This window comes from Poecilia reticulata, chromosome 9, assembly GCF_904066995.2.
Source record: "Poecilia reticulata chromosome 9, P_reticulata-male-v2, whole genome shotgun sequence".
NCBI classification, from domain to species: Eukaryota; Metazoa; Chordata; class Actinopteri; order Cyprinodontiformes; family Poeciliidae; genus Poecilia; species Poecilia reticulata.
In genome coordinates, this window is record NC_088838.1 from 16,968,105 (window position 1) to 16,993,064 (window position 24,960).

The 24,960-nt window shown below is 44.1% G+C and overlaps 1 protein-coding gene across 1 annotated transcript in view; it reads left to right on the forward strand.

Annotated features, from left to right (window-relative positions):
• setbp1 (SET binding protein 1) overlaps positions 1-24,960 on the forward strand; it is a 51,114-nt gene that overhangs the window by 3,299 nt on the left and 22,855 nt on the right. The window contains exon 2 of the mRNA XM_008418821.3: positions 10,201-10,801. Within this exon, the coding sequence (XP_008417043.2) occupies positions 10,367-10,801 (435 nt within the window). The 5' untranslated portion in view covers positions 10,201-10,366. The remainder of the gene's footprint in view (positions 1-10,200; positions 10,802-24,960) is intronic.

Sequence of the window (24,960 nt, forward strand, 5' to 3'; positions counted from 1 at the left end):
TCTGGCCCCTTCGCCTCCTCCCTATGTGACAGAAACTATCGGGACTCCCAGAGAAAAGTAGGGTCGAAGGCTAACGATGAAGGATAAGTAGCAAAATGGGAGTCGGCCATAGACTGAGTGTTTTGGCAAGAAACACCACGAATGAGTCAGGGCTGAGACAAAGAATGAAAAGCATCTCATACCCACTGTACAGCATGGTGGGGGTTCTGTGATGCTGCGGGACTGTTTTTCTTCCAAACAGTGTTTTGGTCCACTTCACTGAAGTGTGGGGCCTTGTTAAAGTGAAACACATTAAACATTCTTTGATATTCCAAATCGTTTAAAGTTAAAAAGCCGCTGGGTTCTGTTCATTTGGCATCTTAACAGGACAGTGATCTGAAAAGCATGACTGAGTCGTCACTGACACTTTCAAACAGAGACAAAGTCAGCCGTCTTCAACGGCCACCTCAGTCTGCAGTGCTAACTCGTTGAAAACCTGTGAATTGAGCCTAAAGACAGAGTGCATAATAGATACATTGTAGCCTAAACGCATTACACCCCGATGCAGAAATGCTAGAACATGCACGTTTCTTCCAGTCTGTGCTCTCTGGATCAATACCTGGTCCGTTTTTTTTATGTTCTGGGTACGAGAAAATAGAATCGAAATGAGTGAATGCACGTGCTGGTGCTGTGCCGTTGATGAAGGAAGAATATCGGCCTTTTAAAAACTCCTGTCCGGTCCAGATCCACCTGAAGACGAGCGCAGCTGGAGGGTGGAGGGAGCAGAGGCGACGTTCGGTCAGCTCTCCTGAACGTGCGGGAGTGAAGTTGTGGAAGTGAGCTCATGTGGGTGATAAAGGGCAGGCAGTGCATGACCATGTTGAAGGATGGATAATAGAGGTAATTTTATCGATCCTGTCTCGTTAGCACTTTCAGCCCCCCTCCCCCACTCAAAAAACAGGGCAGCAATTTCATCTTTTTTTTTTTGTTTTTTTTTTTCTCCCCGGCATAAAAAGTACCAAGCTGGCTGTTGTTACTCCCCTATTGGGTAACAAGATGCCTGTGCCACCTTTAAATTAAAGCATGAGAAATCGATTAGGTGTATCCCCTTCTGGGCTGAGGACCTCAGGTCGAAATAGGATCACAGGGAGAGGAGAGGGGAGGGAGGGAATGTGAACGGGATCCAAGGACAAATCTAACTGTTGGCAGTCTCTGTGAACAGAATATCGGCACTGGAGCACCTTTTGGCAGAGCGCTCTGAGAGAAAGAGGGAGTGAAGTGAGGGGTGGGGGGGGGAGTGAGGTGGAGGGCGAAGGAAAGTGGTAGCAGAGGGAGAAGAGAGGAAGAGAACGGAGGTGGGGAGTGGGGGGTGAGGGGAAGGAGGAAGACAGTGGGAGAGTAGGGGAGGTGTTTTTTTTTTTTTTTTTGCTGACAGCCATTTTGTGGCTTCTGCTGCAGTTAAAATGGTTTAACATTCATCTGCTTGTGCAGGGTGTAGTTAGGTGAGGATGGGTTTCTTGCTACCTGGCATATGGTTTGTCCTGGGGATCTCTGTGTGTGTGTGTATGTGTGTGTGTGTGTGTGTGCGTGCGCGTGCGTGCGCGTGCGTGTGTGTGTGGGTGCGTGTGTGTGTGTGTGCATGTGTGTGTGTGTTTCTCAGTATGTGTGTGTGTGCGTGTGCATCTCTTCATGAGCCAACTCCAAGGACCATCATTTTCAATTATGGCTGCCCCACATGTGGTGTTTTATGATCGTCCTTCCTGCCACCTTACAGTCGAGCTCATGCATGTGCCGTCCATGTTGAGCAGCCAGAGACGGGAGCGTTTGTTCTAGGAGTCATGATCTTTAGAATAATCCGTTTGATGGCTTCTTTCACCTTGCCGGTCATCTAAGTTAGAAACTCGCTTCTCCGCTTGTTTGATTTGTGAACCGAGCCTGTCCAAGGCTGTCCGGGACCTTAAGCTGAATTTGATTTGGGGCCCCTTCAAACAACCATAACTCATCAGAGCCCACCTAATATCCCCTTTATATCATCCATGTTCAAACATTAATGCACTATTCTTCTAGTAGCAATGCGGTCCTGTGAGAAGGATTTGCCCCCTTGCAGAGTTAGCTTGTTTGGCTTTTTTGTTTTAGCTTAAATGTTTCAGATCACTAAACAAGTGTTGACGTCGAACAAACTAAAAAGGCAGATGCAAGAAGCAGGTTTTTGTTTTGTAAGGTCTCAAACTAATGGCCAGAAATTCCTCTTCCGGATTTTCACTTAGAGATTCAGAGTTTCTTCAGTGGCTGCTTCAAAGCTGCCCCTAACAATAATACCTCCGCCTCCATGTTTTGCTCTCGGTAAGATGTTCTTTTTCTGAAATGCTGCGTTTTGTGCCAGATGAACAGAACACGCACCATCCAAAGGTTCTGCCTTTGTCTCATCAGCGTACTAACATGTAATGCAATATGCACAGTGTACACTTATCAAGATGCTTTTAGCAAATGTGAGAAGAGGCTTGGTGTTCTTTCCAGCCACTCCTGGGAAGGTTCCCCACTGTTTCATGCTTTCTCCATGTGGGGATAATGACTCACTGTGGTTCTCTGTAGTCCTAAACACTTAGAAATGACTTTTTAAACCTTTTCAGACTAGTATATGTCAGTAACTTTCTCTTCTTTTCTTTCTTATTTTCGGAATTTGGGTCATAATGTGCTACTTTTTTTTTTTTTAGATCTTTTAGATTTCTTCTATGTTTTAATGACTTCTTGATTGCACAGACCTAGCAGTGCATTGAATCCAGTTTTCTAAAAAAAAAAAATCAAACAAACAAGTTATTCACAGTTAATTCTTGATTTATTTAGGGGGTAATAACTTTATCACGAGGCATCTTGTTTCCTTCCCCAATCAATTTTTTTCTGAAGTGAATTTTTAGAGCCCAGTTGTTGACTCTTTTCACCTACTGTGATCTCAGTCTCAACCTTTGGAGCCACTGCTCCAGGAAATACACATTTAGGCCACCCTAATGTTAATGCTAGCTGAGCTAACTGTGCTAATTGCAAATATGGGTCCCAAAGGCTTTTAAAAAAAGATAGATTAACTCTCTAATCTTAAAACTTTGAAAGATGATGTCACTTTGAGAGTGACATCATCTCTGCTTTTAAAGTACTGTAGGGACAATATCAGTAGCAAGGATATAAAAAAATATTCTGAATGCTGTTTTTTCCTTCCTCTTCCTATATATTATAGTTCTCAAAGAGAAATCAGATTTTGGGATCAGAAATTTGGTTCTCATCAGCGTGTCTTCAGCAGGTTCTCTGTGTTTCTGTAGTTAAGTTGAAAAGTAAGATGGTAAAATTGTTGAGTTGCTTCAAAACCAAAATCTGTTTACTCAGAAAAAGTCTGAGTAAACAGATATTACACACAACCTTTTAAAAATAGAGATGAGAACTGTGGTTACCGCATAACACACAGTAAATATTGACATTTTTTACATATTTACACCTGACTTCTGTGACAGCCGCTCAGTTTGCTTATGCATCAGGCAGGCTCTGCTTGTGAACACCAGAAGACGACCGGGCCCACTTCTTAGGATTTTCCTCCAAGCTAAGACTACGTCCTGTTGGAAACATTTCAGTGCTGTATTAAAAGAGTAAATCAGATAAATGTAAAGACAGTGTTCTGCCTCTCATTAAGATACTCATCTGCAGCCACAGACTGTGCTGGTTCTCTCACATGAAAAAGAAAGATGGGGGTATCACTAGCTTGTGCAAATAAAAAAAAAAATCAGTCATTTGGTGTGCATCTGAATCTGTAAATGTGTGTGTGTGCATGCATTTGTCTCCATGTGTGTATGAGCTATTTGCGAGTCCACCTCAGGCACTGAGCTGCTGGGTATGCAGCCTTAAAAGGTTGTGTTTCTGCTGCCACCCCCCCACCCCCACTCCTCCTTCCCCTCCCTCTGTCTCACTCTCCGTTTTTTCGCTAACACTCTTTTCTTCCTCAGTTTTGTCTGTACGTTTGCATCATGCACCGTCTCTCTCCTCTGTCCATCTGTGTTCCATTATCGGTGTTTCATCATTAGACAAAACGTTGCGTGGCCCTCCTCGCTCGACCTTATGCTATTTGAGAGCGAAGCTGGTTAGCTCTGGCAGTTCTGAGAGCATAATAAAGCTATTTATGCAGCGAGTCTGGCCTCTCTCACAATCAGCCTGCTGTTTGAGGCTAGCTGAGGTGTGTATGTGTATTCCTGCATGTGTGTGTGTGTGTGTGTGTGTGGGTGTGTGTGTGTGTGTGTGTGTGTGTGTGTGTGTGTGTGTGTGTGTGTGTGTGTGTGTGTGTGTGTGTGTGCGTGTGTAGGAGAGAGGAGACAGTGAGGCTCGGGCTAAGTAAGTGAGGGAGGCCCGAGGAAGGGTCAGGCTTACATAAACTCTCCGGGCCTGCCAGTAACTGTACTAAACACTTCTTAGGGCAGCTGAGCAGGGAGGGAGGAGAAGGAGCCATGACCTAGCTAAGTAGTTTACGTAGTAATAGCCTGGACTAATGCTTAATACCACTCTTCTGTCATATAGGGTCATGGTGGTAAAAGGCCGCAAATCTTCAAAGTGTGTGTTTTCGATCTGTGAACCTGTGTGTGTGTGTGTCTCGTTGTGGTTGGCATCGGTGTCTTTTTTTTTCCTGTCATTGTTCGCAGTCACATGATGACCAGGGTGGCTTTCACACATACCACAGGGGGCGAGTCACTCGGCTGGCATGAGGACCAAAGTGGGTCATGTGGGCACTCTGAGAGATCAGGCCGGACCTAATATCTGCTGTTATTTCTGTCAAACCCAGAAGCCATCAAAGCCACCACAACGGTGGTTTAGAGCTCCTCTTTTTTTTTTTTTGTTGTTTTTTGCAGGGATTTCTTACTGGAAGCGAGCGGTTTTCATTCTTTCTAGAGGGGTATGAAAGACACCCCTGAGATGGGCAATCCATCAAGCTGATCATGTTGGCTGCTTTATTTATGTATCATTGTTACAGACTGATGTAACCCTTCCCAATGTGCGGTCGTACAGTGAGCCGGATTTGTTTGTAGAACTGTTTAGGGGAAGACTTAAATCACGGAGGCTGTGACATCCGAGACTTCGGGCTGCCAAAAAGGCTTTGCATTTAAGATGTGGAGATCTACCACAGAGGAAAATAATGTTCGCCACAGAGAGACTGATGGATACTTTCTGCAACTTGAAAAAAAAAATCTGTTAAAAACCGAAGTTTTCTTAAAAGGAAATAAAAACTTCTGAGTAGTCTGTACCCTTGAATCTGAAGAGTAAAACTTATGCTTCAAGCAATTAAATATTTGATTTATTTATTCATTAAAAGAAGAAACCTTGTCTGAAATGGGTTTTTCTTCTCCCTGCTGTGAGCATCAGTGATTCTTATTGTGGTGCAGAGCCTTTTGATTGCAGCTTCCTCTTGCTTTTCTTTTCTTTTTTTTAACAGTATCAGTTTCGGAGCTAAACTGGAGGTGGTGGTGGTTTAGCACTAGTTCTTTCTATTTGAGCTGCATAAAAACATTGACTCAATCCGATGATGGCAACAAATCTTCAGGTCAGAAGACCTGCCTTCATCTGGAACTGGGGGTGAAGTTAAAGAGTCCGATCACCAGTTAAAATGTTAACATTGTGTTGGGAGCAGAGGCCTGTAATGGACAGGTGGCCTGTCCAGGGTGTAACCCTCCTCTCCCCCAAACTTTGTTGGAAGTAGGAAATTATCAATCCAGGTTTTTGTTGTTATATTGAAACAAAAGGAGAGTAATTAGAATTCACATTTTAAACTATCTTTAGATTGCGACGTTAGCGTTTAACACGGTTAGCATTACCAGATCTGCTTTTCTGTGTTTAGCTGAGAGAATTTCCTTGATTTCACTCCAAAATGCTGCCACTCTTTCTAAATCTTGGATGCTCATTAACAGACAGGGGCCGAAAGCTCGAAAAGATAAACCAGAGCAAATTGTGTGTACTCTGTTCGACCTCCCTGTTGTATTTTTTTTTTCACTCTGTCACCGCTCGAATGAACCACAGACTCCTCACGACAGGCTTTTAGAAAATACATTTTAAAATGGATTTACTAAAGTGCATGTTTTAAACACCTGAAAATTGTTGGCTTTGAGTCTTCTTCACACAGAATCCACATGAAAGAGCTGTTTTAGCGTCATCTGGTCGCACTTATTGTGGAGCTTTCATTTATTGATAGAGATCAGCTTTTTGACTTCTTGGCCAGCCACAGCTGACAGTTGATCAATTCTTGTTGCTAGGCAGCTTCTCTCTGCATCGTTACTCCTAGTGTTTGTTGAAATATCACCATTTGCGCACCGAATGGTGTTGCATAGGGTTGCAGTTGTAGTTTTACTTTTTAATGAATCTTTAAAGGTTAGGCAGCTCTGTTGATAAGAACTCTTTCATTTGATATGTCCTGCTTGAAGTAGCTTTTCTAAATCAACTTTCAGCTTAACTTTATAACGCTAGCTGCTTTTTAAGCAGGGTTTACAAATTAGAGTGGATTTACTTCTAGGAGAAAAACACAAACACCATGACCAAAGTAAGATGACTCCCCTCGATCCTTTACAGAAAAGTAATAGATCATTTTGCTCTCAGGCTGTGCGAAATAAAACCAATTCTTTAGGACTTTTTCTGTTTTTATAAGTGGCTCTTAGCTCCAGAAAGGCTTTGGTAGAAACGTCTACTCTGTGCTTATTGTAGCTACCTAGAAGCTTCTTGCGCTGGTTTGCTGACGGTTTCTGCTACCTTTCCCTTTCAAAGCTCTCTTCAGGTTTGGATTTGGTTGTGCATGAGGTTATTCTACTGGCCAATGAAAACAGTTCTACTCTTATTGTTTTTTATTGAATGTTTGGTTGAAAAGGGATTCAAGAAGTTTGTCTTGATTTTTGACTTTGGGAAACACATTTTTCAATGTCATTTTGCGAAAAAAAATAAAATAATAATAATTCGAAGCTGCATGGTGGTGAAACGGTAGGAGAACCGAGTCCAAATCCTTTTTCTGTTCTTTCTGGCGCATGCCTGCTTCTCTCTGGATTTCTCCCACAGTCCAAAACATCACTGTTAGGTTAAATGGGTATTTCTAGCTATACCAACCACTCAAAGTGCTTCACATTAGAACCGCATTGACAAAAATCACTGCTGTGTCACACATTCATACCCACACATGCAGATCAGGCCACTTGGTTAGAAGTCCCTTGCCCAGAGGCACACCAACATGTGACGGTAGGAGGCTGGATCTGAACCCACACATTTAGGATTCAAGACAACGACACTTCTCATTGAGCCACAATCAGCTAGCTGGCCTCTCTAAAATGCCCTGCAGTGTGTGCATGCTGGGCTGGTTGTCCTCTGTGATGAACTGCCTGACTGACAGCTGGAGACAGATGTGCTTCAAGGCAACACAGTTATAAAACATTTTAACAAGTCCGAAATGTTAAAACCTGCGACCATTATTAACCGTTAAAATCAACATTTCATACTATTGCCTTGTGATCTTTGGGGATTTGAATGTTTTTACCACTGTGACGCTTTCAGAAAGCTTGTCTCTTTTTACACTGAAAACCGATTGTTGTTTAATAGCTTAAAGTGTTTTGGTGAAAAGCAGCGTTGTTGAATGGGAACAGTAGAAACACTTTGGACTATTTTAAGCTCCACAGTCTGCTCGAAAAAGGAAAAGCACATTTAATGTTAAAATACACCTTAACAATAAAACCACTGCTGTTCTCTAATTTTCAGATTCCTATCAGGAAAGCTTATAAGTTGTTTCAGTCTAGTAAAGTGAAGTTTTTTAGGATTTGCAACTTTAAAACACAACAGAGAGTTAAACTCTGCTTTAAATAAAATCTCCGAATTATGATATTTATTCCTAAGAGCTTGTGTTATGGAGGTTTCTTCGGTATTGTGATTGAGAGGATTGCTTTTTCACTCTTGCTCAGAAAAAGCACATTGAGAAAAAACATCCAGGTAATGCTAAGCTTAGGGTCTCAAGGCATAATAGTAGAGAGGAAGGTTTCTGGTTTGGGTTTTATCCGAACTGTTTCAGGGTGGCAGTCGGCTCCCAAAGTCTGGATCCTGGATCTGGTCTGGTTCTTAAATGGAAGAGGCTGGTCTGCTGTCCTTATCTTGCCATCTTGTTCACAAGTGATCATGGGGTGGAAGGTGGGGTAGCAACCACTGCGGTCTCTTCAGTCTGTTAGCAAAAAGCAGAACTCTGAATTTACAGATTTATCCACCACTCACCGATGGCCATTAGTAAGCTTGTCGCCATAAGGAATGAATCGATTAATCACGTGATAAATTAAAACGAGCTTGATTATTTCCATTTGCATGATTTTTATCTTTCTTTACCAAAAGCTGGATGACAAAGAGCTTCACTCCAGTGTGTTGGTCTCAATTAGCTCGTTTTTCAAAGAGAAATTTTGTTTACAGAAACTTTAGTGTCTGTTTCTATTTGTTGTTTTGATTGTTTTATTTATTTTGATATTTAAAATGTCTTCCGGTTCCAGTATTGAATGTTCGTTGGAAATTAAAGTTCACTGATCTTTGAGAGCGCGGACTTCCATTTTTATTACTTAAAAATGGATATTATCATTTGTTACTATAATTAATGGGACAATTTGTCATCCAGCAGAATTTGTTGTCATGACAGGCCTGTTCATGAGATGAGAACAAGCGGCTGAAATAGGCCTCACCCGTGGGACGGCTTGATTCGCCTTTAGAGACGGAGAGAGGAGCTCTCCTCCTGGTGGTTATGGCAGCTGATCAGGACGCCTCCTGGGTTTCTCTCTTTGGAAGTTTCTCTGCATGTGCAACTGGGAGGAGGCTCTGGGGGAGACCCAGAGCCCACTGCAGGGGCTGTGCATCCCTTGTGGCCTGCATTCGTCTTGGTTACCGTCAGAAGGAGCTGGAGAGTGACGCTGGGAGATAGATGTCTGGGATTCCCATCCTGGATGTTTTTCCCCCCATTACCTGATGTGGGATGGATGGATGGATGGATGGATGAATGGATGGATGGATGGATGGATGGATGGATGGATGGATGGATGGATGGATGGATGGATGGATGGATGGATGGATGGATGGATGAATGTTGTATTCCAACCCTCATGATGTGTAACCCTGAATAGGGGTTGAGGATGTTTTCTTTTTGCCGCTTGCTGTGAACACTGAGGTCTTTATGTGTCTCCAGCGAGCAGCAAAGCTCCTACTTGAGTCATGTTTGCAGACAGTGGTCCGGTCCGGGTTCACATCAGTGTAAATGGTGCCAGACTCAACTCAGCATGTGAGACAGCATTCCCCACTTCCACTCAGTCCTGCCTCATGTCATATTGACTGATGGGATTCCCTGGAGCTGTAGTAAGAACTGTAGTCTAGTGTTTGTTTTGGTTGCTTTCTGTTTATACCTCGGTGTATTTGGCCTGTGTCAGTATGCGCGTGTGTGACGGTGACGACAGCGTGCATGTGCATATACAGTGATCCGATGCTAAAATCCTTAATCCTGTGAGAAATTCTCCTCTCTCTAAATAGCAGTGTGAGTGCAGCAGTGCAGCCTACTCCATGACAGCAACACTGTCATTTGGATGTGTATTTATGTGCATAACGGGTTTTTAATGCATGCGTGCAGCAATGCTGCTATGTGAGTGTGTAAAACAGTTCAGACGCTGGTTTTTCCAGACCAGCTCGTAAACCACATCTGGGGAAGGAATTTAGATTCCTTCTCTCCTTCTTTCTCTGCTGGCATTTGCTTCTCCCCGGAGAAGCCCCCCCCCCCTTCCACGGCAAGACTCCCTCCCTTTGCCCCCCTGCTTTGGATTTAAAGGAGAAAGTCATTTTTGTTCAGATTTTCTGCCCTGTGTCCTCAGGATAACTTGAGCCTGGCTCTAGAGCAGAGAAGAGGAATGTCTTATTTGAAATTGATCACGAGCGCCAGCACCGCTCTGCTGGAATCGATGAAGGCAGCTACTGAGACAACACTACAAAAGTGAAAAATCAGTTTATTTATGTGAGATTCAAAATGCAAATCAGAGTCTGGCAGCATGCCTCTGCAGCTCTGTGATGATTATGTCTGTCTTCGCGTCCAACAGGCTGCCAGTGAGGCTGTTGACAGCGTACAAGCCTGTGCTGAGAGGTTGTACGCGAACAGAAGATGCAGAGCTCCTTTTCTCCCTCTAATCGTGCTCTTCCCCTGCTCTTCTCTCGCAGATTGTCCCTGGCTTCGCTGCGTTCCTGTGGGACTACGGACGCAATCTCAGTAGCTGACTGACAGCACCAAGCAGCCCACCAGACCCCTGCACTGAATCTTCCCATTGGCCGACTGCCAGAGCTTCGCCCCCCTCCCCCATCCTGACTGGCTCTGGCGGGAGCGTGGATGGAGCCGAGGGATCTGGTTGGCTCAGCCCGACCCAAAGAGGCGGACCTTCGGGGAGGCAGGGCAGGGCCCGGCGAGGAGCATCAACTGGCGGCGGGAGGCGCCGGGCCGGTGCACGGCAATGACGTGATTAACGGCGCTGCCAGTGAGGGGGAGGGGCTAGAGGAGCAAGGGGAGGGGCTTATGGAGGAGCAGGAGTTCTCCATCAAGGAAGCGAGTTTCCAGGAGGGAAGTCTCAAGTTGAAGATCCAGACCACCAAACGCACCAAGAAGCCACCCAAGAGCCTCGAGAACTATATTTGCCCGCCAGAGATCAGGATGACCATCCGACCTCCGGCTGGAGAGGGCAAAGGGGGGCGACAAGGGCGGACAGGAGGCGGGGCAGGAGCAGGGCGGGGCCCCAAGGACGAAGAGCGAGGTCCCCCGAGAAAAAGGGTAAGTTCCCACCCCCCCCACTTTCCTCCTGCTTCTTCTTTACTCACTTAGAGTCAGTAATAAATCACCAGGTAGGCTACGCTGTGTACGCTTTATGGGCTTTAAGTGAAAAACACTTCTGTCCAGCCTAACGTCTCAATCCGTAGCTTTTGTTGATCGTCGCCTCCAGCTACGTTTACAAAGAGTCAAAGTTTGCTGTAACTGAAACCACTCTGACTGAGATCACACACACGCACGCACGCACACACCCACACGCACGCGCGCACACACACACACACACACACACACAGAGCTGCTGAGAATAGGGCTGACACAAGCAAGTGACAGCTGGTGTCTGCCCTCTCCATTTGTGGTCATAGACTCGGAGACCTCTCCGGTCCCCTCCACTCACTGCTTGTTTCCTTTCCTCTCCTGTTCCCTCCTTTAATGAAATCAGCCTTTGTGGGTCACAGCCTTCACCTCCTCCTCACCCCCCCTCCATCACCCTTCCCACACTATACTGGTTTCTGGTGTGTGTGACACTGTGTATGTACAGGTCCTTGGGGAATCTAGTGTTTGCGGGCTGTGTTGACCTACACGGTGCTGTGTGTGTGTCCAAACCTGACAGCCATCTCCGCGGCGCTGAGCGCGACAGGCCCAGCAGGACTAACGGTGTCATGTTGTCAACATGCTGCAGAGTCGTGTTCTGCTCTGTTGTTTGCGCTCCAACTCAAGTGGCTCACAAGGTAAAAGAGCCCCTCGGTAGGCGTCTGAGCCGGCTTCCTGTCTCTCACACACTTTGAGGCGCTTCATTGGTCGACACGATCGCATCAGCAGGAACATTGCGAGGAAATGTTTATCAAGACTTTGAGAAATGCAAAAGCACTCACAGCCCTTAAACTTTTGCAACCCAAAACTTTAACGATTTGAAGACAAGTTTGCATAATAGTGAGGTGAAAGGAAAACGGCACATGGTTTTCAAAGTGTTTAACATATCACACTGTAGAGCCCCCTTTTGCCTCAGTCACATCTGAACTTTGTTTCTTTTGGGTTTCAAATACAGAAGCTGAACATTTCTGCTCAAGCTCGGTCAGACTGCATGGAGAGAGTCTGAACACACGCTTTAAAAAAGTTTTTAAAGTACATTTGAATTTAAAAAGGGCAGAACATGTATACGCAACAAACTTTTTATATATTTTATATTAATTTTGCTTCAGTTTACAGTTTTGCACGGTTTTTCTTGGTGTATCTCATAAAATCCAAATAAAACCCGTTAATGTTTGTGGTTTAAAAGTGACCTTTGACCTTTATGTACCCATTTACTCTGAGCAACAGGGCCAGCTTTCCTGTCCCTGCTGAAACAGCAATCCGCCACAGTATCATTCTGCCACCACCGTGTTACACGAGTTGTAGCAAGTTTCTTTTTGCCATTCTTCTACAAAGGTCCGAAGTAAGTGTGCATGACAGTAGCTGTCCAGTAAACCTTCATCCTGTCTCAGTTTGGTTTATTTACTGCTGCTAGATTTATTCATATAATTTTTTTTAGCTGATTGTAAATCTTTGCAATTAATGTAAGCGGAGAGTCATGGCCAAGATGGAAGGAAACATCGTGGTGTGTTCCTGTTTATTAACCTTTTTAAACATTTGGAGCGTTTGCTTGGAAAGAAAACAAAATGTGGTTTTTGATTTGGAGCTGGCAGAGAAAACTTATCCATCTCCACAGCCAGAGTTCCTGTTGGTTTTCTCTTGGACTCGTCGTCTAACCGCACAGTGGACCTTCTGACCTGCCTGTGGGATTGTTCAGGCAGGAAAATAAAAAAGCATGACAAGATGCGCGTAGCACGAACGAACGTCAGCGTTTATCTCCGTTGGTAAGCATGGTGGGCTGAGCCTCGCTTTCTGAAGCCCGGGCAGCCGGTCATAATCCAGCGCCATCAGCCCCCTAATTAGGAAGCCCGCCGGTTGGCGATGATTGACAGATTGTTGTCATAGTGACGGCTCTGAAACGCCGGTGTCTTCTGAGCTTTGCTGAGGGGAGGGGAGAACGTGTTGGTGTTGGTTCAGATCGGTTTCAACCCTTCATCCCCACCGCTCCGTCCTCCAATTACAAACACCCTCCCACCCCTCGTCCCCCCCAGCCCCTCGCCTCACGTCGTCTGCCTGCATCCACCCATCACCTGCCACCCCAGGCAGGCTCACTGGAGAGGAACGGGTTAAAGAGACCCTCTCTCTCTCTCTCTCTCACTGCATGCCTGGATATATGTGTGTGTGTGGGTGTGTGCGTGCGTCCGTGCGTGAGAGCGTGCGTGTGTGTCGAGGTTAAAAACTCTCTTTGTGGTGTAGGGGAGGCTGTGTGTCAGAAGGGGAGGGGAAGTGAGGTGGGGAGCAGATGGACAGCCTCTCCACTCGCTCTTGTATTGTGTCCGCAGCTACTTCTTTTTCCCGCTCTCCCTCTTTATCTCTTTTAGCCATCTCTCTTTCCACACTTGTCCCTGCCATTTTTTTTCTTCCCTCGCATCTTCCACTTTTTCCATCACTCTTTTCAGCCCCTACCAGATGGCAGCACGGGGCAGCGGCGGCAGCAGAGCAGGAGAAGGAGAAGGGGGTTGTGGAAAGAGGAGGAGAAAGGAGGTGGAGGTCAGGCATATGGAGAGCCTGGTTAAGGGGCCCCCTCAGAGGGAGTGTGTTTGTGTGTAGTGCGGTGAATAGAGGAGGGGGCTGAGGGAGGATACAATAGAAATCCATTAAGAGGGAGATTTGCCCCTCTAATAGACAGAGAACGGGAAAGACGGCCAGCCCGATTAGAAGCTAAGCATGTAGAAAGAGATGAAAATGGTGCCCTTTTTTAAAAGTTATTTTCTGTTGTGTGGTGTCACCCAGTCAAGGAAGGTGAAATGATTTAAATAGGGATTGTGTAATTAATACCTTCGACAGTAAATTAAAGGGCAGAAAACATGCGTGTGCAGACTGGGAAACATAAATATCAGGTGCGTGAAGAGATCGAAACTCCTCAAGTCTTCCTTCCCAGAGTGAACTCTTTCATATGAAGTCCTATCCAGTTTCTGTCAGAACATGACTTCATCTGATGAAGTAAGAGTAAGCTGCTATTATGACCTCTGGGTCTGAGGGCGAGTACTTTAAGCTTCACACCTTGTTCTACCGCTAACTAAAACTCTTAGGAAGAATTTTTGTAAATTTCGTTGAGTGTTGACAGTCTGCTAACGATCATCATCAGGCGAGTCGACAACACATTAAAGAAGCTTCAACCACTTCTAAGTCGTTCATGTGGCATTTATAGGATTCAGTAAAAAAAAAAAAAATAGAACAATGCCATATAAGACTGATTGTAAGCACTGTGAGAATGCCACGACTGACTGTTAGCAGCCAATATCATAAAAAGGACTATATCATTTGATCAACTATAGTTCAAAATCTAAGTGTGAACACCGTAAGGGAGCAATGAGACATTAATCAATCAATCAATCAATCAAATTTTATTTGTATAGCACATTTCAGCAGCAAGGCATTTCAAAGTGCTTTACATAATTAAAATAAAAACAGAAATAATCAGTGAGAAAGAGAGAGATTTAAAAAAAATAAAAAATAAAAAAAAATTAGTGAGTGCTTTAAGCTCGACACCTCTATCTACTCTTGAGACTCTTAGTTTGAAGTAAGAACGAAAGAAGTTCATGAGTTGCATTGTTGTTTTGATACTGTCAGCCACTGTCATGAGTCATTAAATGCCACCAATCCAATTTTAAATTGAGGTATATGCATTACCTGGACGTCCCTCATATACATTCCATAATGTATATGAGGGATTTTTAAACACTGGGAGAATACAATGACTAACTACTTGAACATAATAAGACGTTTAGCTTCAGATGTTAAATTTTAGTGCATAGAAGCTCTTTAAACAGTAATTCTGCTTCGAACAAAGAACTTTGTTTACTAAGGTTCTTTAGTAAACGCAGCACCACCAATGCAGAAAGTTGGTCTAGAGTCACCATGTTGTATCACTGCTGCATATTTTTATTCTGAAGAAAGCAAAGAGGAACTTATCGGGTTTCTCTGTTTTGTTTACAGTCATTCACAGTTTGAGGCTCAGAATTAGACAAGGATGACAAAGGAGAAAGTCATTTTTGCTCATAACGGTTTTGTATCTCTTCATCTCAACAAATACACATAATTCTACAGCTATCAGTAACAACAGTTGAGCCTTATTTGCTTTTTTACAATAAACTATTCTATTAGTGAGAGGATTATGAAAGAGGGAGGGCAGAAAGGGGAGGTGCAACGGGGGTAATTTCCTTTTTTTTCTTTTAAAGGGAATCTCACTCTTCTATCATCTTCATAGCAGGCATCCATAACCAGAGGCGTCATAGAGCGAGCGTGCCGTGTCAGGGGACGGGGCCCACATTAACGCAGTATGATGGGCTCCCCTTTTCTGTCTCCAGCTGACATCACACACATGCTGGATGTCCTCTCGCACGCGGCTCTTTGTCTGGCCCACGCCGTGTGCGCTCAGAAGATGAATGTGTGTGATTTAATAGATCGGATCCCGGGTCAACCGCTGCATCACTCCTACGGACACGGAGGAGGCTCGTGCAGCCGCGCACACGCAGGCACACAGTCTGCAGGTTCGATGCCTTCACTTGGCAGAAGCTACCTAAAGAGCATTTGCTGCTTTTTTGCTCCCAGAGAGAAACACATACACACACACAAATCATGTTGAGCGGTGATTGCAGTTAGAGGGAGTGTTTTCCTGGTTATCTGTCCAGTTCCCTGGACGTGCCAAATGTGGCTCTTAATCCATTTTGCTATCTGTGGGGAAAGATAAGCCAGAGCTTTTTCAGGAGTCCGGGCCAGGGCTGTGTGTGTTGTTGCTGTTGTTCTGCGTGTGTGCGTGTGTGTTAGTGGACCCATCCGAAAGCTTGACGCTAAATACACACTTATCTTGTCTTGACAGCCCCTCTGCTTGGTGGTCCTACTGGCTCTGTGTGCGTGTGCATGTGTCTGTGTTGTTGCTTGGTGGTCTTCTCCCAGCAGTGTTTGGGATTATTATGTGTTAGTCAAGTGCATACAGGGAAATTAATGCTGTCACAGTCGCAACGCCAAGTGTGTGTACGCGCAATACGTGCACGTGTGTGCACAGGGAACGCTTGGACGTTTGATGTGGATGTTGTTTTTCTTATTTCTGTCGGAGATGGCGGTTGGTGACCTGAGGGACTTGATGAGCTCATAAAAGCAGCAGCGTCTGTGTCAGCTTGTGTGTGTGCGTGTGTGTGTGAGATGCATCATGCTTTGCCCACAGAGAGTAATCCATGATTGATTTATGAATATGTATAAACATAAAATGATCACCTCTGCTGCGGTCTGACCCTACTGTCCCATTGACTGTTTCTGGTATCTGTCCGTTTGGTTAAAACCCCCCAAATTGTTCATTTAGATGTTTTTGGTGTGTGCATGTGTGCTGTCAGTGTTTGCAGCCTTTGAGTCTCTGATCTGGGAAAGCTTTAAGGGGCGTCTCCCTTTAGTGATTGGGGGATGGTAGATGTGAATGTGTTTGTGTGCATGTGAGCTGGAGTGGGGTGGAGGGGTAGTGGGGGTGAGTGATTTAGCACCACGGAAACACCAGCTGTCCATCTGTGTCTGACCCCCATGCACACACACCAGCACACGTGCACACGCGCGCACACACACGCATGCATGCACACACACGCATGCATGCACACACACACACACACACGCCCCCCCCCCACACACACACACACACACATATCGCATCTAACCTCTGATCTGCTTCTCGGTATCTCCCAAATCTTCAGAAAGTCCAGTCAAAACACAATCTGTTCACTTGTCTTTCACTCGCCAATCACATCCACAAGGTTTTCCTCTCTAAAATCTATTTCCTGGCGATCTGCACTAACCTTGGTCTGCTTTTCAGAACTAGACCTGGGCCAAGAGGAGATTCTCACAGTATCTTAATACCAAATTATGATGCCAATATACAAAAACATTTACGCTGCGATATGTAACGTAAAACAGAAAGTACTGGTAGTGTTGCCTGCACCATGTATTTATTATGTTTTAGAAACATATTTAGGGCAAACTAAAGGGAAAGTAAAACAAAGCACGAGACCCCAGGCTCAGTTCAGTATTCAGGGATTCCCCTATTTATGGGTTCAAATTATTTTTGGAAAATTCACCCATTTGTAAATATTTTTCTGAAATATTTGAAAGTGAATGCAGCTCAGGAAGCAGAAATAACTACATGCAATACTACTTTACATGCTGTTGGGTGATGTTTGTCAAACATTGATGTTCTTTGGTGCTCCTTGCTGTAGCTTCAAAGAGTTGACATACAAAAGACTCTAGATATTAGTTGCAATGCTAAGACTGAGCATATAAATTCATAGTACAGTTTAATTGGTGTTTGAATTATTAAAATGTAGATTTACAGGGATCAATGAGGAACAATCTGGGTGGTCTCCGGTATTGGCGGACTGCTGTGGTCTCTACTATCGAGTAGTTTTCAAGTATTTTTGTACAAATCATCATCAATATCTCCCTTTCTTGGCATTCTTTCTATTTTAAAAATGTCAAAACAATATGGTTTTATTCACTACGGAAAGGTTTGATACTATTGTTTTTTGCAGGAGTTTGAATGGTTATCCCTTGTTTGTTTTAGAGTCAAAGACATTCGTTCCACATTAAAACATTACATAGTTTTGTTTTGAACTTCTGTATGAAAACCATGATACCGTGAAACTGTGAGAATCTCGTATCGTCCTACGCCTAATTGAGAATGATGATGACCCCAAACAGTGGCAAGTCCTCACATAGCGATGCCTTCGATGATTAATGACTCTAGAATATGAGTAACGATCATAAACTCAAACACACAAACATACTCAACGCTGCAAGGTTGACTGAATGAGGTCTGCAGCAGCGCTCTAACTGCTTTGGATTTATAATGAATGAATGAATGAATGAATGCATGGTTAGCAATGGTGAACACACACACAGAGCCACACAAAGAAGTGCTGGAGGGGAAGCAGAAGAAGAGGTGAACTTTGACCCCGCTGGACATTCAAAAGCAGAGGTGATAGCTGAGCTCCAGCCTGTGTGTTTGCGTGTTTGTGTGTGTGTGTCTGCGTGTTTGTGTGTGTGTGTGTTTGCTGTATTGTTGTTTGTACGATTGGGTCAGGGTTGAGACAACTGGAGTCTGGCCTTTGCTTTCTTACCCTCAGGACTGGATTTGATGCCTGTCTGTTTGCATGTGTGTGCGCGCGCGTGTGTGTGTGTGGCTGTGCTGACCATTTGGTGGGGACTGTAGCTAATTTCTCAATCAGACACACACATACCATCTTCTCACTTGGTCTCAAAAGGTCAAGCCTTATTCTTTCTCTATTGTGTCCGGGTCCCAGTAGGTCTCTCTTCCTCCTCCAGCAGATGCAGACGTGCTATAAAAGCCGGTCCGACTTTAGGTGCGTTTTTTTAAATATATTTTATATAAAAACCTGAGGCGCTCGCTCGCATTTAAAGAAATGCTAATGGCTCTGTGACAAATCAGCTCATTGTGCTGAGGCGTTCTGAGACCTGTTGTGTTGACAGGTCGGTGCTGGAAAGTTATTCGGGATGTGTGTGGGAGCACAACACACTGGACCTATGCTGAGCGATTCTGGCTTTTGGACATGTGAATCAGCCTGATTCACATCACTGAGGGACAGTGGTTTCATGTTCTCTGTGGTCATAGATAACGTTGAGTCACACCATCTTGAGCTTGTGGCGGTCACTTCATTATCTTCATCAACCCTCTGTGGTTGGTCAGTGAGTGTGTGTGTGTGTGTGTGCGTGTGCGTGTGTGTGTGTGTGTGTGTGTGTGTGTGTGTGCATGTGAGAGAGGAGAGGTGCGGCGTGTGGAGATCCAACAGGAATCGGTGCTGGGAGAGCAGGAAACGGACTGCGGATTCAAAGGAGAAAAAGAAGCAAGTGCTGAGTATCGACTTTCACTAAGTCCCACTACAAGCGCTTGTCAGTGAAATCTGATGGCACCATCAGCTGTCTGGAGCACGCCAGTGTGTGTGTCTCTGAGTGTGCGCGTTTCTAAATCGCTGAAAGAAAAAGACGTTAAAGTGTCCGAAATCTGACGATAAGGTCCTGAAATCAAATTGTCTCCAGAAATAGATGCATGGTGTTTCAGAGTGAAAGTGTTACAGCAAAACCTACAAAGGAGTGGTACTGAGGACATTTTGTTCATAGGACAAACCCTAAGTGAGTAGGTTGTTGCTGTCTGTTGTTGCAATGCATTCCACTTGTTTTCAGTCTGCAGGAGGCTTTTTAGTAATAAAAAGATTTTAGGTTTCTCCAAACGTTTCTTTTTTTTTTTTTCAGAGACGCGTGCACTTATTGATATGTTCTTTAGACATTGTTTTCACTCATTAATCCAAACTTTCTGCTAAAGATTTCATAATTTTTATACAGTTAATCCTTACACTCCGGGTTCAAAGCAAGCCCACAACATAATACCGCCTCCACCTTGCATCACTGTTTGCAGCACCATTCTTTCCTCCTTCCTTCCTTTCTTTTGATCCAAACTAAAATTTCTAGTTTGGTCCTCAAAACTATTTAAAAATATATTTTTTTCTAATATCTGTGTGACTTTGTTTCTTTTATGAATTTATGGGCTAATCAGAGATTTGTGGCCAATTTCCAATGTTTGTGTAGCTTTGACCCATGGATACACTTTGCAATAAGTCTTTAAGATCTATGATCTCTGTACATATGTATGGATATGTTGTACATGTAGGAACGACATTCTCAACATTTCACTGTAATAAAAAGTCAATATTTATTATATCAGAAGCAGAGATGTCACACCATGTGTGTGAACAGGTGTTGTCTCAAAACAAATAAAAAAATAATTAGAGGTTTGACATTTTAAACTGTATGTATTGTCCTATAAAAGCAGTTTTAGCACTGATTATAAACATTGTGTGCTTTTCCTGTAGTGTAGATCTTTACCTTTGTTGCTAAATCCGTCGTGTTCTGTTCGGCTTGAATGGACAGCTGATGTATCTCTGTCAAAAATGCTTCTGACTTATGAGTTAGAGCTGGATTTGATCGATTTATGAAATTTTCTGTTTTTGAAGATTTAATTTATGAAAAGTCACTTCTTTCATCATTGCACTAGTTGGGTTTCTGGACTTGTGAGTGATATCAGCCCACCCAGGGCCTTCCATCTCGTTTTACAAGCATGTTTTACAGCTTGAACTTATTTGGACTTTGAATTCAGGTCAACTCCCAGAGGGGAAGATTGAAATAAAAGCTAGTTTTTGAAAATATTTCAGGTCATTTGTAATTTAAAAAAAAAAAAAAAAACAAAAGGAGAGGGGAAAAATGATTAAAATCAGAAACTGTATTTAGTATTTAAAAAATCTGATTTTATTTTGAAGCCATGTTGGCCACGTCGACCGATTTTAATTTTTAAACATTTCAGCGAAATATTTAATATTCACTGACTGGATGAAAATTGACTTTTTGGGTTTCCAACAAGTCGGGACAAGGATTGTTCCAATCAATAGCTGATTTCCATGCGTATCTCTTTGATAGGTTATTGCTTATCAATTTGCATGTAAACATTTAGATTATAGAGCTAAACTCTTTTTAAGTCCGCAGATAATTGGCAACAGAGAGGGACTTTCTGGTTTTCTTTTTTATAAAACGTAACTGTGTTATAACCATAGCTTACGCTTAACACCATATTATTGCCCCGCATGTCTTCTCTCCAGGCTCTGTGAAGAACTCCTGCTGTAGTTTGGCTGCATATTTATGCTCTGTCTCTTAAGTGTGGATCCCAGCATGAATAGGACTTGTCTGTCTGTCCTTATGTCTGAGTGTCTGTCCCTGGGCACGGCTTAGACTAAACAAACAGCAATGTTTATGAAGCAGAGAAGAAGCCACGAGGGTTTTCTGTTTGCTGCTTCATTTCACCACTCAAACATCTCTGCACGCACACACACACACACACGCACGCACGCACGCACGCACGCACACACACGCACACATACGCACACACACGCACACACACGCACACACACAGCCTCGGCTGCAGCTCTTCCTGCGTTTCTCTGCCCCATTCTGTTGCATTTTTTTTTTTTTTTCACCTTCTGCTCCCCCCCCCTTCCAGTTCAGTGTCTCCTTCTCAGTCGGTCTCTTTTGGACCAAACCGCTCAGTGAAATATGCGTCCGCTCTCAGACCGAGAGGAATGCCACTCCGTGTGACCTCTCACCCACTGCGAGGAGGGGGTGTTGGTTTGGACGAGGGAGAGAGGGGGCAGCTGCAGTCATGTGCCCGGGCCTGGAGAGAAACACGCAGACACGCACGCACAGGCATTTCTGAGATCATGCACACACACTTTAATTCCTGCAGTCTGCTAAGCTTTGACCCAGCTCTGGACCTGCAGCTCTCCTTCACCCGCGTCTCTTTGTGGCTGCTGGGAAGTGCATGATGCTTCACTTTGGTCTGCGTGCGTGTCTGTGAACACACGAGTGGAGTGCAGCCTCGCACAAAGGCATTATTGTTGGTAAGAGGGGGCCTAAGGGGAGGCAGGCAGCCTGATTGGTTAAGACTATTGTGTCTCACTTTTCCCATTCTCCCTGTCACTGAGGATGTCATTACAGAGCCTCTCTGACTCTCTCCCTGTTCCTCTGCTGGCAAGCTGAAGATCCATCCAAGGATACGAGATGATCAAGGAAGAAACTGTCTGCTCACAACCGTAAAACTTCAAAGGTGGACAGAAGAGTCTATCTGAGACACATTTAGGGCTTGTTAAACCATGGATTGTGCTAGAGCCAAATCTAAACTGGTCTAGTTTCCCACAACTGGAAACAGGGTGTCCGTGCATCCAGGTCTTTAATTCTAAAAGAGGCATAATGTAGTTTTTCTGTCAAGCAGTGACCTGCAGACATCTTCATAGCGTTCTGTGACTGGCGAGCTTTTTTGCGTCTATCATGGATTAAGTTCAAATTTATTGACTTGATGACGTTGGTCGTTGCCTTTGTGCGGAAAGCTTGGAACTTCGGGGTTAAGGCTGTAGAGAACCATATGCAGTGTGAGAAGCACAAAGCTGCTGCCAAGAGCCACAGACCTCAGAAATTTCAGTTTTTTGCTATGCCCGATTGTAATGCAGAAAACTCTCCCAAACATCCCCTACATTTATAGTTTATTCCATCTTAAATTTCATTCAAGGTGGCATTAAAAAAGGTCTTAAAAGTCTTAAATTTGACTCGCTGAAACCTGCAGATACCCTGTGGAAAGGCACGCCATCGTATCTCTATAAATGACTCACCCGGTTCATGTGTGAGCCTCCCAGGGAGACAACTCAATGACACAAGTCATATTATTAACCTCAGTGTCCCTATAAAAAGACGTCACCAACAGCATTGTGCTTTTTTGGATTCTGAATCTCCTCCTCTTCGGTACCGTAGAATGACTGACTCATAAGTTGCTCCAATGTCTTTCTAAAGTCCTCAGACAACTGTTTGAATCTCATCATGTTCACTAGTCAGGAGCACAACAAACAAACAAAGGTTGAAATGAGACAAACCTTTAAAACTCTGAGTAGTGAATGTTCTTATCATGCTCATTTAAAGTGGTGTGCCTGCGTGTGAAGTTTTAAAAGGAATTTTCTTTGGTTTTTATTGTTTGATTGTATTTTTTTTAGTATAATTAAACTGTACATTAACTACCCACATGTCCAAATATGCTGGAAACACCCAGATCTTTCTTGGGTGGCTGCATTTTGTGCACTATACTCACTGTTAAATGAGTAAACCATGTTCTCGTAATACTCCACATGGCACATCTGCAGCTAAGACAGACTGCCTCTCATGAACACATGAACTAACCATCATGGGTTCATGGTTGTGGTGACCGTCTACTCTTATCAGATCTTTGCTGTCCGCTAACACAGGCAGATAAAATACATTAGATTGCATAATTTGTGAATAACTAATCAGTGAGTGGGGCTTTGCTGTTGCAGACCGCAGAGAGGAAGCGTTTAATCTGAGCACACAGCTTCTGTCTTGAATTACCAATCATTCCACACAGGAAGTCATCCCTTAAAGCAGCTCATTGGCTGTTAATTGTTTCCTGTTGGAGAGAAGCGGTGCGATTGGGTCACATGGGGCCCAGAGAATGCAAACAACTTCTCCTGTTGGTTTGTGCACTTTGTGCTGCACGAGTGTCTGCGTTGGGGAAGTGAGTTTTGACTTATCTTGAGGCTTGCAAAGGGTATCAAACGTCTCTCTGTGTGTGTGTGTTGTCTTTATGTCGAGAGTGTGTACTGATTGTCATCTGTGCCGTTTCTCAGCTGAAGTTCATTGACCCCCATGAAAGGGACGATTGGTACATAATCGCTGTGAAACGACTCTAATACGGCTCTCAGTGCCTTTCTGTGGCGGGCTGCACATACAAAAGCCCAAACACGCCATTAACGGTAATAGTGGGGATTAGACGTATACTTTGTGTAGCATGTAAATGTGTGTGCTATTAAGGCGCGAGTAGAAACCTCTAACTGCCTCATAATAACATGCTCTGGCTCAGCCAATCAGAGGTTCTTGTTTAAATTGAGCCATCAACTTTTCAGTGTGTCGGAAGAGAGCGTGACAAGGAGGCTCTTTGGTGGTTTGCTGCTATCTTTAGGAGCACTCCAGTCTCAAGGATTACTGCTGAGGGCGTATGAGGGACCGTTTTACTCCAGACCCACCACTGCGCCTCGCGTGTGCGCTGAAGCTCCCGCGTTTGATCGTGTCTAAGAGGATCAAATGTGTGCCGTACGTGACGGCGTGCAGCATCAATGATGCTACAGAACAGGGTTTTTAGAGAAAAAAAAATAAAACTCTTTGTGGTTGCAAATAGGCGTGTCACGATAATAAATTTTGCTAGATGATACATTGCCACAAAAGTTATTGGGATAAATGATAATGTTGTTGTTTTGAGACCGTTTTCAAGTAATACAATAACAAAGACATAATAACGTAAGTACACAAAGATCAATTAACTTTCATTTCTAACAAACGTGTACCACTGGAACTGGAAGATATTTTAAATATCCAAAATAAATACATAACAGAGCAAACAAAATGGATGCTGAAGTTTCTGTAAGCAAAATTGCTCCTCATAAAGGGAAGACCAATGCAGCTGTTATCATGTGATTATTGTGTAGTGCAAATGAATGTGGCTTGATTCAAAATTTTGTATAAAAATGAAAATTAGAAAAGTCTGACATCCAGTTTTTTTTCAGCCTTCTTTACTTTGATCCATCTAATTGAAATCCAGTGCAGCCTATTGCTGTCAGAAATTATTTGATTAGTAAATAGAGTCATCATTTAATCTCAGATTAAATCCGTCCGATCTGGCGCACATAGAACAGGGAGAACGCTGTGAAGAAGTTTATATCAGGGCTATAAAACAATATTTTAAGCTTTGAGCATCTCATGGAGGACAGCAGTAAATCTAGAACTGTATTATCAAAAACCATTTCCTCTCACTTCATAATTAAGCCCTACATTCTGCTGATCTGTCACTAAAAAATCCCATCATGGTTTCAAGTTGTAGCTTGACAAAATCTGAAAAGTGAAGAAAATATAGATGCTTTAGCAAGGGGACTTTATAGTTTGCGAGCTTTTTGTCTTCGGAGCCAAACTTCCAAATGTTCCCACCCAACTTTCCCAGAAGCCGCTTGAATCTGAGGTAGGGAAGAGCGTGTTGAAGTGGAACATGCCGAGTAAAAACAGACGTACAGTTTCAGGCAGCGGTGGGTCTGATCCCAGCCATCCGCAAACCGTTCACCTTGACAACCCCTCCTCTTCCCACCCCCTCCTCTCTCTCCTCCCTCTTTTCTCTCCCCCGCTGTGGGTCTCCTCAGGCGCATGAATGGAAGTCTTTATTCCCAGGAGAACTGGTGGGAAGAACGAACGAACGAGGAACAGGGATGAGGGTGGCGGTGGGGGGTGGGGGGGGGGTGAATGGGGCTGGTTAGATGGGTGAGGGGTGGGTCTGTGAGAGTGGCCACAAGATCAACACAGTGCCACAGCTCCTCTTTTCTACTCTGCTGCTTTTTCCCTCCTTTTTCCCCCTCTCTGTTACCCCCCCCTCCTGCCCCGCCTGCCTC